The sequence below is a fragment of the Capsicum annuum genome, chromosome 9, assembly GCF_002878395.1.
Source record: "Capsicum annuum cultivar UCD-10X-F1 chromosome 9, UCD10Xv1.1, whole genome shotgun sequence".
Lineage (NCBI taxonomy): Eukaryota > Viridiplantae > Streptophyta > Magnoliopsida > Solanales > Solanaceae > Capsicum > Capsicum annuum.
This window is the reverse complement of record NC_061119.1, coordinates 84,054,167-84,067,424: the sequence shown is the minus strand read 5'-3', so window position 1 is coordinate 84,067,424 and position 13,258 is coordinate 84,054,167. Positions and strand designations below refer to the sequence as shown.

Here is a 13,258-nt window from a genome sequence, read left to right as displayed (position 1 = left end):
AATGATACTGGTATTACTAAAGTTGATTTTGATATGATTAAAAGTGGAGAACAACATAATTTTATTGAAGTAAAAAATATTTTAATGAAATGCTTAAAACAATAGGGAACAAGCAATTTAAGTTCTTGTCGATATATAGACTTGGAGGTTCACCAGTTGCATTATAGACATGGTTCTATGAATGTAGCTATTCAGTTCATGATAGTTTTCTTGTTCGTGTTGGTGCAAAAGTACCCCATATTTTTAATTAAAAAGTTATTAATTATCCTGCACTTGTAGATCTTACAAATGGTATCAGTATGCCAAGTATTGACAAAGTAGGTTTCTCTGTGTTTTTTTATTTTTTTTGCATTTTCTTGTTTGTTGTATCCGTGATTATTTAAGATTGTATATTTGGATGTATATTAGGTATTATGTATAGTTAGTATATGACTGCTTCGAGTTGTATATGGGTTGGGATATAATTTTATTTTACTGTCTTTTTTCTTTCTTGACTTGTGCAGTTGAAGTTCTACAATTTTTGTCCAACCAGTGAAGAATTGACAAAATTGAACATCAATTTCTTCTTTAAACATATGAATGTTGACTGTAAGTAATCATGAAATGTACCTAAATATTCTTGCCTTAAAAATATAAGAGAATAGTCTCTGCCAAAATAGAATCTGCTTGCCACTCGAGACCCTCTGATAGCTATAGTCAATAAGTTAAAGATTTACATTTCAAAGATATTGTTTCTTCAACTATTCGATAAGTTTTTTGTTAGTATATTCATGTATTTTTATTTATATATATATATATATATATATATATATGTATATATGTATGTATGTATGTGCGTGTTGCTTGTTAATTATTATTTTTATTTTTTATTTTTAACTTATTGATTAACTTGAGTAACTCAATAAGTTTGTTAAGTATTTCTTTGAGATAATTTTTGATCACTAAGCCAAAGAAAATAAGTAATGAGTGGGTTCATGTGAATGTCATTTCCATTTTTTTTTGCTTTTTATATAGCGATAGAATCTGATGTTTTCTATATTTTTGTTAGAGTTTTGGAGTCAATGTTGATGGGCGGAATTCATCTGTCACTACAACATTTTTCTCTAAGGCCATTTTAAATTCGGACAACATTTGTAAAGTGTTTCCTAAAATAGTTTTGGACACCCTTTTAAAATGTACCTTAAATTTTAACTTTAAGCCACAATATTTTTGACAATGCTTGTAAAGTGTGTCCTTTAATGCTATAAGCTACATTTTATAAGTGTTATCATATCATTATATAATTAATTTTAAAATATGACTATTTTTATTATTTTAAAACAACAATTTATAAGTATTGTCTTATAACTTTTAATAAAATTTACACTAAAATATGACATTCCCTCCCATATTATTAACACTGCTAATTATATTCTCTCCAATATATTTTATTTCCTTCCATTTCTAATTACCCAAAAAAAATTACAAAACATAATAACATTGGGGTAAAATGTTGCCCAGGGTTTATCCTCATCCGAGAATTAGAGAATTGGGGAATTAATCATCAATTTATTTTATAACTTTTGATGTTGCATGGGGTTTATTCATCCGTGAATTAGAGAAATTGGGGGATTGAAGCAAATATTCATCCGCAAATTGGTTTAGAGAAATTGGGGAATTGAACCAAATATTCATCCATTAATTGGTGTATTTTTACATGTTTGGATGCAATTGAGAATTGAGGAATTGGATGCAAATATTCATCCGTAAAATCTCATCCAAGAGGGGAATTAGATGTTCTTGAAAGTAAAGTTGTTAAAAGTTAAGTGGAGGGATTGAAGCAAATATTCATCCACAAATTGGTTTAGATAAATTGGGAAATTGAACCAAATATTCATCCACAAATTGGTGTACTTTTACATGTTTGGATGCAATTTAGAATCGGGGAATTGGATGCAAATATTCATCCGCAAAATCTCATGCAAGATTAGATGTTCTTGAAAGTAAAGTTGTTTGAAGTTAAGTGGAAGAATGTGTTAGTTTATATGTTTCGGGAAAGCTATCAGAGAAGTCAGTTGAGGTGGTTATGAAGTTGTTAAAGAATATCGGGAAGGAGCCGATGAATGATAAGTTTAGGAAAATAAGGATAGGGAATTTGAAGATTAAGGAGGCTATAGGTGATGTTGTAGGTGGAGTGGAGTTATTAGAATTTGTTGGATTTAAGTTGAAAGAAGAAGGTGGCAAAATTTGTGCTGTGGTGGATGTTCCTTCTGAAGAACAACTTGTTGTACTTAGGAATGTGGTTTCACTTTTGGAGCCAAATAAGGTTGAGGAGTTGGCATCAGCATCCCAAATTAAGGAGAGTGAACCAATTGAGCCGAAGAAGATCGGTAGACAGGTAGAATTCGGATTATGCTGAAGAAGATCGATAGATAGGTAGAATTTGGATTGTTTTTTTTTTTCAAAGTTTGGTCTTTTAGTTTCCATGTGATCTAAAAGTCTTATATAGAATGTCAAACTTAAAGGTTTAGTTTAATAATGCTTGAATGGTTTAACTCTTTGATACTACTGAATATTACTTTTCCTGATGCTTCAGTGATAAAATTTCCTTGGTGTCCAATATTTTCTATCAGTTGAACGTGTTATAGTGTGTCCTTTGATTTCTTTTTACATATATTGATTCTTTGTACCTCGATTATCGTATTGTTGTAGTTTCTTTTCTGTTACGAGTTGTTGTTTTTTGTTATTAACTGTTGTTTCTTGTACTTCCACTACTTCCTTTGCTAGACTGCTTTGGACCATTTTTCTTGATCCGAGGGTCTATTGGAAATAACCTCTCTACCTCTGAGGTAAGGGTAAGGTGTGCGTACACACTACTCTCCCAAGACCCCAGTTTATGGGACTACATTGGGTATGTTATTATTGTTAATTCCCAAATATTGAAACTCTTTGATACTACCGAATTATTACTTTTCCTACTGCTTCAGTGATGAATTTTCCTTGGCGTCCAATCAGTTCTATTAGTTGAACATGACGTAGCGTCTTGCTATTTCTATTGCTTCCCACTAAGTAAATCCCTTTCTAATAAGAATTGATGAATAATGTTGTCATCCTGACATTAGCTGGTTAGTGAGTTTTTCTACTATTTTTGTATCGATATACTATATCTTCTAGCTTGTTGTATTAACTATATGTTTGAGAGAATGTGATGCTTAAAACTATAATAACAATTGAAATAGGTGCATCACTAGCACTATTTTTTTTGAAGTTTTAGCGGAATAACTATATCCTTACTTAGGTCCTTATATATGCCTTCTGAGATGATCTTGTTTGATTCGTTGACTATATTATATTTTTCTATACTTTATCATACATTCACACTCATGATACTTATGTATTTCCTTGAGATAAGGATAGCTTTACTTGTACGCATGAGATGAGAAAACAATATGTTAGGTGTATCCTTTTGTGGTAACATATATTTCCTTTAGAAAGAGAACCGAAGCATCTAGCTGGTGGTTTACAGTTATCGGTCCTTCTCATGGTTATCAAGATTTTGTGGTAACACATATTTCTTTTAGACAGAGAGCTATAGAGTGGTAGTACTGAGTACTAACATACTTTTGGTCTGAATTATTCTTCTGTGAGACTTGTATAAAATGGCAATCATAAGGTCCCATAGAAGGTGACCGATCAGTTTGTTTTTTTCTCTCTGTCATAGTCCATTCTCTGCATAGAAATATTTAGGCAGAAATAACTTGACATTTGCTAGACTAGTTGTTCTAGACATGATTAGTTCATTTTAGAAACATTGAAAAGCTTTAACCTGTTCCAATTACTTTTTATTAGGTTTGTTCATTGGAGATATTTCTTAGTTACATGTACTGATGAAACTTTATTCAAAAACCATTATTAGTTAGACAGACAGACACCCCTGTTGTATCCTACTTTTTTTAATACTTGCCAGTCAGCTACTGTGTATCAATCCTCTGGACATTGATGGGACATTGACCTCACTCTTTGATTGCCAAAATATTTCTCTGGGACGTTTAAAAACAAAATTTTCAAAAGAATAGTCCAATGAATTAGCTTGAATGAACTTTTGTTGGGAAGTTGAATGAGTCAAATCTTTTATTTGGGATATTAGAATTTAGAGAATTTATGGAGTATGTCATCTATCTTTTTTCATGTTTTCTGAATGTACCGATGCTTATAAACATAAAAATATTCTTTGGTGCAAACTTTATGTCATATGTCCCCCTATGTGTAAAACCAACTGGTAGTGGCAAGGCCAGAAATTTGCCGAAGGATGTGCAAATTTTCTTCTCAACTATGCTAAGAGTGTACAAAATTAAATTCACTCGTTATAACTAACATTAACCTTTTTGTACACTACATAATTTTTCGGCGACCCTTTGAGTAAGGTGGTTCCACCCTACCAACTGGATGTTATAAGAGATCCTATCTAGCTGCTACAGATATACGCTAAAATATTCTACATTTTTCTATATCCAGTTAGATAATTAAATGTTTCCCCCTATACTCATCATTTAGTTTCTGTTGAGAATTTACCACAAGTTTGTAGGTCTGGACCTAGATCCTTCATCTCAATTGTGTGTATTAAGAATCGACCAATAGATCTAGATACTTGGAGTAAGTTACTAGGATAAGATAAATCACATTTGAAGCTCTAGTATTATTTGTTTAGGTGTTTTCTACTTACTTAGTTCAATGTCACTTTTAGCATGTTGAACTGGAGTTACCAGGTGGCCTCTTTTAGCCTAATGATACTCAGATTTTTGAATTGATTATTTTCTACATGTGTTAATCAGTACTAGGACCCCACTTGTTTGGGATTGAGGTGTAGTTATTGTACAAATCTGTATGAAAGTTCTATAGAGATTATGCTGGATATCTCGAACTAAACTTCCTTTAGTTGTTTGCTATTTTCTTTATGTTTTATTTTTCTTCTTTATAGAAACAATGCTTTATATTATTCCAAAGGGTTACCTTGGAACAATGGAAAATTGTCTCCGTGTAATCTATAGTTCATGATTTTAAGCCATGGAATCAGCTACTAATGCATGAATCAGGGTAGGCCGCGTATATCGCTAACCCTTAGGGGCGGCCCTTCCCTGGATCCTATGTCAATGTGGGATGTTGTACCGTCTATCCTTATTGATGCCTTACCATATGTTCAACCAAAAGAAAGCTATGTTACTCCCGATGTGTTATAAGGATTTTTTTCTTAGTCTAGTTTATCCTAAAGCAAGATTAGCAAAAAATACCTAATTATTGAGCATTTAAGGGTGCATAACCTTTATGTATAATCTTTTGACTGCCACACTCTTGTCAAACCAATGTGGCTAGTGTTGGTGGATTCTTTGTCCTCCTTTTTTTCTTCCTCAACATTTACTTTCTCATTTGTTTTTTTTTTGGAGCCATTAGTCTTTTTTCTTAAAACTTTTAACACCTTTGTTTGATTTTGGCTTTAGGCTACTAATTTGCTTGAGTTTCCCCTGTGTCTACTGATGCCATGACTCAAATCCGTGACCTATATGTCATATGGGGACAACTTTGTCGTTGTTCCAATGCTCATTTTCAAGCATTTTAAGAGATATATTATAGAAAGGAAAAAAGAAAAAAGCATGCCAAAACATTTTAGGACCTGTTTTCAGCTTCGAAGTACTATTTCATCCTATTTATCATTGTTCATGTGTGACCTAGTATTCAAGGGAAATGTATTTTTGAAAGATTTAAAAGGGGCCTCTCTCGAGTTTTCGGGGTTCCAAACCCTATCACAAGGTGGCTTCTCACCTCCAGAACCCCTCTTCTTATCTCAACTCCTAGGACCCTATGATTTCACTTTTGCACGAGTAATTTTGATATAATTCCCCACCTTGCTTTCACTGTGTTCTTCAAATGTTTTTTTACCTTGGGTCTAGAAGATCATTTTGGTGAGAAGGTGGTGAATATTATAAAGCTTAATTTTGGTTAATACGGTCAATCTTAATTTTGGAAGGTTATATCAACACTTCTCATACTTTTGAAACAACATTCTCATATTCTTTTTATATGACATTTTTTTGTTGACAGGTTGTCTGTAGTATTTTGCTATTACTTCTTCATTTTTCTTATTTCTTTCTCTATAATGCTTTGGGCTTTTTTTCCTCGAGAACTAGAAATATTCTCTCTACCTCCAAGGTAGAGGTAAGATCTGCAGAAAATGTTACCCTATCCAGACCTCACTTTGTTAGATTAGACTGGTATCTTGTATTCATATGACATTTTGTTTAGCACTCACCCTATTTTCAGTGTCTGACATTCTTATTTCTATACTCTAGCATCGCAACAAAAATTGTGAAAAAGCCGCAATAAAGAAGTACGCAAAATCCATTATCCGAATACAGTTTCCAGATGGAGTGTTGCTTCAAGGTGTCTTTCTACGTTCTATGTCAACTAGTGCTCTTTATGAGGTTTGTACTTTACTTATTGTAAGTGTACTTTACTTTTACTTTACTTATTATTCTTGTTTCCTTTATCTTTATGGTTGAAGAGGGCCCTTGGTGTAACCAGTAAAGTTATTGTCAAATGTGACCTGAAGGTTATGAGTAAGAGTCAAATTAGTAAAATCCAAATTGGTAAGAACTTTATGTATTCTTTTTAAGGAACTTATGTTAGCTTTAAAAGTAAAGATTCATTTATTTTCAAATGACTTTTTCTTCCCTGCGTAAAGGCATTATTTCATCAAATGACTTTAAGGTTATTATTTCATTTTCCAAATTTATTATAAGCATAGACTTAAACTTGTCATATGAAAAGTTGAAAGTAAAGAATTGTTTTACTAGAAAAGAGACTTTTTAAACCAAAAATACACAAAATGATAGTAAGACAAACAAATTAAAATAAAAAGCATATATTAAAGTGAATTGAGAGGTTTCTATTATTGTGTGTAGACTTAATTTGATAGAACAAAATTATTTATACTAAGTATTAGGTGAAATTCTATTCATTTGTCCAAGCCTTGTTGATAGGAGGTAGCTTGTAAAATTAACCAAAGTATTAGTCGAATTGCGAAGGGGAGCCTTGGAGTAACTGGTAAAGTTGCTGCCACGCGACTAGGAGGTCACGGGTTCAAGCCTTGGAAATAGCCTCTTGCAGAAATGCAAGGTAAGGATGCATATGATACACCCTTGTGGTGGGGCCCTTCCCCGGACACCGCACATCGCGGTAGCTTTAGCTGCCCTTTATTAGTCGAATTTCATAGAAGTTGATCCGAACATGACGATTCAAAATGCTAGGTAGGTAGTTATGGGCTAGAATAATAGGAAATTGCATTATGGCCAATATACAAAATAATTCTAAGATGGAGCCAAACCTGTAATCTTCTTGATTGTATATACTATATAGTAATAAAAGAATAAAGATGGGAAAAGTATGAAGATAGAGAGTGATGGGAGAATCCAACAGAAACAAAGGGAATTTTGTGTGAGAGAGATAGAAAGATTGTTGCAAACCAAGTATGAAAAGTGAAGTTGATAAATATGTAGGGTAATAAAATTCCCTTTTTGTAACTTCTTTAAAGAAGATGAGCCTTTTTGGACAATTTAATTGCATCCAACTTATCCACAAACTGCTTTTTATCTGTGTTATCACTATATCATTATGTTTTCTATTGTTTGGTGCAGCATTCCATTCCTGGAGCTCCAAATATGATATATAACAACTCTCCAAAGTGCAACAGTGACTTCCTTCTGGAACCTATTGTATTGTTTCCTCTTAATTTTCCCTATGACTTGTTTTGAATTGCCTGTGGAAATATTAATAATGGACCATTGTGTAATTTTTGTTTCACTCCTAATCCACACACTAGTATCAAAGAGATGGCTATGTGTCTCTACGACCAAATCATCTCATAGTCAATAAGTAGCCTCCTCCATTGGAATCCGAATTGTGCTTAGTCTTTCCTTAGTCAGTAGTTCGTCTAGTACTGCAAGCCATAGTATAAAATATCAATCTATGCTTGGGTTTAGCTAATCTGGTCCATATCAGCAGCAACTCTGAGCCTACTCTGCACCCCTGATAGAGCATTATAGCTCTTACTTATTGACTATTATTCTCCTGGATCAAGAAGATAGTTACCTTGACAATACCATGCCTGCATATATCCACTTTTAAAGAGTTCACCCTCTTTCTGTACCATTTGGAATCAAGTGGAGGAGTATGAGTCCATATACTAACAGGGCTCATGTCACTAATGTTCTTGAAATAAGCTAGACTGTAGTAACGTGGGAATGCATGAAAAAGCAAAGGTACTTAAGTTGGTATGAGGTGAGATTGGAAGGTGAGGGCTTTTTGAATGAGGTAAAGGCTGTCTTTGGGAACAAAAAGTGCAATCCCTTGTTCTATACTTTTAGCTTGGGTTTGGAAAGTCTCAATAACTTTAGTCCATTCGGGATAGTTAAGGAACGTGTGGAAAGGGCCAGCAATAGAGAGTAAGTCCATCAAGTTTGTGTATTCAAGAATTCATGCCGGTGCTAGAGCGAATGGAGCTCCATTCGTTCTTTCTTTCGTGACTACAGTTGACCATTGAAGGACTAGCAGTAGACTTTTTTTTATAAAGAAAAAAAAAGTAGACTATAGTGGTAGACTACTAAGCAGAAGGTTTGCATCATTAGCAAAAATTAGCTCAGAGTTTGCATTTTTAGCTAAAACTAAGAACAAAATGACTTAAGAATTAGCAATGTAGCATTTTCTTCATTTGAACTGGAGATTTCCTTTCCCATTAAACAACAGATTTCATCTCCTAACAGCTATTATTTTGTTACTCAATTAGTGCAAAACAATCCTGGGTTGAATGTTCAAGATATACCAAGGAGTGCCAGATCTAACATTCCTTTACCTGATGCAAGTAATGCACAAGCTTTAAGAGGGAAAATTCTTCCGGCTCAACTCATGCTTGGGTTCATGAAAAAGTATTTTTATCTTTCAAATTCATAAGAAACTTAAATCCTAAACTTCTAACTTTATTGAATGAGTTAAAGAAACTTTAGATTCACATACTTGCTCATTCCAATTTGGAAAAATATTTGAATATTTGTCTAGCATAATTTTTTCTCTAACTGTTTATTTATTTTGGAAGTGTAGGAAAACTGCGGGTGGTCAAATTTTAAAGGACGCCACCACAAGTGATCAAGTTGATCTAGATTGAAGCGAATTATGAACTTTTTGGGCTATTATGATATATGTTTAAATACATTTAATTTTATGTGGAACTTAGTAAAAATCTTTAAAATATTATTTTCTAATTAGTATGTGTAGTAAAAGACTTGTTTTTCGAAGTTCATTGAAAATCTATGCATTTGAATTATTTATTATCTAGTTGGTATGTGAGATTATATATATGTAATGCGATTAACGATGTATACACATTCAGATTAAAATAATTATTTTTTAGGTGTAAAGCTATTTTTGTGAAATATGGCTTGAACTACTAAATTTCGGATAATAGTACCACACTTCAAAAGTGTGGCTTATTAATTAAATTGTGGCATGTACCTAAAATATGCTTACACTTCACAAGTGTTGTCATAGAGGATGTATAAAAGGCTACAATTTTGAAGTGTGGCCAATAATAAAGAAAAAGCTACTTTTTTTAAGTGTTGTTATAGAGGTGTTATACAAGGCTACGCTTGTTAAAGTGTTCCCAATAACAAAGTAAAGGCAACACTTAAAAGTGTAGCTTTATATGATAAAAGCGTAGCCAATTAAGAGATATAAGTGTGGTCTTTGCACTTTAATGACCACTCTTTTTAAATGTAGCTGATATGGAAACACTTGAAATGATACGAGTATGATCACGTAGATAGACTTATGAGGGCGTATGTTGGACCCGAGGCTTGGTGTATGCAATGAAGTGCAAAGGAGCACCTAAATGGACACCAAAACAATCCATTATATATACTAAAAGTTTCCAAACAGTCCACTACATACACTAGAGGGGTGCCCCTTCACTAAGGGGCTTTCTGGTCATTTTACCTATTATTTGTAATTCACTATAAATAGAATAATGTAGGGTTTCTGTCACGACTCGAACCGGGGCCCTGGCCATGACGAGTATCCCAAACCATGAAGGCCCGAGATACCCCTATCTGTTTGGTAATCATGCACATAACTCATATGATAAAGAAGTGCTGAAGATAAATAACATTACAGACATATGGTCAAGAGTCATATGAAAGCAATAATAGGGAATAATGTCCCACAATCTCAAACAACATCTCTATAACGTCTGTGAAATCTCTACTACATGACTGAAACAAATGTCTATCTGAAAATTGGGACAAGGCCCCCAGTAGACCCAAAACTAATAAATGATAAATGATATTACCAGATAATCAGGCCTTCCGAAATATAGAAGGCTCACCAAGTGACTCTGCAAATCTGTCCGAGGAATCTACCGATTTTCTGGACCCCTAGACTGCGCCTCCGAACCTGGGAGGAAGGGGATCAATACAAAAGTACTGGTACACAGAAATATCAAAAAAACAAAAATACAATATTTTACAAAATATAAGTGAGAGCCATTATAAAGAAGTTTCATATCAAGTCATTTGAAAATACATAGGCATAATGTAATTGTTTTCAACAATAATGTAATGGAACTGAGCTAGGTGGAATACCCTACATATCACATTTACACCAACTGTCAAATCTCGGTTGCCGTCGAGATTAGAGTATGCGTGAGGAGAAGACACACAAGATCACACAATAGGGTGTCTTGACCCAATGGTAGTGCACAAGATCACAAGCAGGGCTCCTAACCATAATCCCAATTTGGGAATGACATAAAGTCAGGTACGCAAGATCATAAAGCAGGGTACCAATTCCCCATGTCGGCAAACACGGTTTCCATCGATGAGCCCTTACACTCAAATGCCTACTTCGGGTATCCACCTATCTCATGAAAAAAATTAATGCATTCAAATTTCATTTGTTTCAATCACGTATCATATTCTGTAGGGTATTGTCATACCCGACTTGCAAGTCATCAATATCACATCAACATGTGCATAATCATGTAAAAATCAAGATGCTTCATCATTTACAAGTAGTGAACAATAATCATTTCAAATTCATGCTCTCTTTTTTGGTCACAACATAATATGGGGTATCAAAACATTATCATGGAAATTTGAAAGTAATTTATCATTCATATTTATTAAACTTTCATGGAAAATCTCAAATCACATATGCATGGTTTCAACACTTGAAGTATATAGGTAAAAAATTCCCATGACATTCAAAAAATGACTTAGAAATCATATTAAAACCAAGTTATTAGCATTTTCTTGAAAACTCCCATTTAAAAGCATGCATGTTCATAAAACTACACCCATGAGATTTTAAGATAACCCCACGTACCTTGATTACTATGAATATTAGGTGATTTTTGAAGCCTACATTGAGAGGATTCCAAATATACAATTAGTTTCTAAAACCCACGATTGAATCTTGAGTTTCTTGGGTTTTTATTTTGAAACCCTAAGGAGAGTTCTTGAGCAATTTTGATGAATGAAGGTGTATTTTGGGGTCTTTGGAAACTGAATTTCATTGTTTATGGCTAAATAGGGGTGGGAAAAGGACCATTTTGCCTCCAAAACAGAGTGTTTAAGTCACTTGAAACCATTACATAGGCGCCGCCTATGCTATCGCCTATGTTTACATAGGCGCCGCCTATGCTATCGCCTATGTTTTCATAGGCGCCGCCTATGCTATCGCATATGCTTTCCAGTGGCCATGTGCGATTGGTTAGGCGATGCATACTACTTTGAAAGGCCATAACTTCTTTCTCGGGTGTCAGTTTTTTGTAAAAATTGGTATCATTGGAAAGCTAACTCAAAAACCTATCATGTTACATATAGTAGGCTCTCTAATTCGACATATACAAGGAGTCATAGTCGATAGAAGTTGACCCAAATTATAATGTCCACTTAAACTTAATCGATCGAAGTAGTTTTTAACTCATCCTTGAGTCAAAGGACCTCTATGATCTAAATTCAAGCTTGAATGGATTCACATTCTACACAAATAATTAACATGCCATATTGGCATAGGATTTATGGCTTTGGGATTATCAACGCATCGAAATCATGGTCTATATTGTATCCCGAAATGCGGGGCGTTACAGTTTCATTAGTTAGTTTTTGTTGAATATGAATGTGTAACACTTAGAAACATCTCTCTTGAGAGAATGTCCCTCCATGGCTGAAGTTATAACTAGGGAAATTAATTTGAGTGTGGAATCACTCGTGTTAGATTCAAGCTTGGAAATGTTGGAGGCTTGGGAGATCGAGGTCACTCTTGTGCCAACGTAGGAGTTAGGTATTCATTGTGTTTATTGTTAAAGGTCCAAAAGTGGAATAGACTCTTAGTGTTTTAAGATTACACCTTTATTTTTTCTAACTCTCAATCCTATTGTCTGTAGTAATCGTTGTTTCTTGTTTTTGCTATTGTAACCCGTGAGGTGTTGTTATTGTTACCACGTTTTTGTTGATCATCTTGTCTTCATATTATTGTTGTCGTTGCTGTTTTAGTGTGATAAACACCTCCTTCATTTTGTTATTGTTATTGTCATTGTCGAATCCGAGTGAGGTCTCCAATCGGTCCAAGAATTCTTTTGATTAGTAGACTGTTTGGGGTGTGTTTAGTGTTCTCGTTGCCTTTATCATATCATTTGGTATCAAAGACATCTTTGATTTTGTTCTAACAAGATCAATCTTGGGATTGAGAGATGAAAAATATAAAAAAAGTTGAAAACTGACAATTCCAGAAAAGAGAGCAATCAGTTCATTTTGTGTTCTTTGCCAAAATTTTGTTTTTGTTATGTCTTGGCTGAGATTTTTACTCGTCTTTGTTTTCTCTAAGTGTTAGTTTTTTTCCTTACTAACACATTGAGTCTATATCTTGATTTGAGCTTAAATTGTTGATGGTGTTGTTGTGAACAAAATTATGGCCAATTGTTGTTGGTCTTGTTGTTGCAGATTCATCTTTGCCATGTGTTGTTGAACATTGTGTCCTAAGGTTAGCTGTTTAGTGTTGTTAATAGTTGGTGGACCAAGAACATTTTGGTGAGGTTATATTAGTCTTGGCCTTGTGTTGAAGCTATTGTTGTGGTGGATTGGAGTTAGCCGTGTGGTTGTGTTGTGTATCTTGGTGATTGTTGTTGAATTTTCTTGGTGATTATTGAAGTTTTCTTGATGTTCTTCCCAACCTTCAT

The 13,258-nt window shown here is 33.9% G+C and overlaps 1 protein-coding gene across 11 annotated transcripts; it reads left to right on the top strand.

The window, feature by feature from the left end:
• The first annotated feature begins 1,361 nt into the window (after positions 1-1,361).
• Positions 1,362-9,438, top strand: LOC107842650 (plant UBX domain-containing protein 2). 11 transcript variants are annotated; one of them, XR_007044885.1, is made up of 6 exons: positions 1,368-2,377; positions 6,324-6,455; positions 6,536-6,620; positions 7,668-7,745; positions 8,816-8,954; positions 9,127-9,360. XR_007044885.1 is itself a non-coding variant. In XM_047396876.1 (5 exons), exons 1-4 carry the CDS (start codon positions 2,066-2,068, stop codon positions 7,700-7,702), a joined length of 564 nt encoding a protein of 187 aa, XP_047252832.1. In that variant the 5' UTR covers positions 1,368-2,065; the 3' UTR covers positions 7,703-7,745; positions 9,127-9,360. The 11 variants fall into 11 exon arrangements, 3 of the variants coding, with proteins under 3 accessions (XP_047252832.1, XP_016542092.1, XP_016542093.1); XR_001665975.2 differs by lacking the exon at positions 6,536-6,620; XR_007044884.1 differs by having other exon boundaries at positions 7,668-8,954.
• The last annotated feature ends 3,820 nt before the right edge of the window (positions 9,439-13,258 follow it).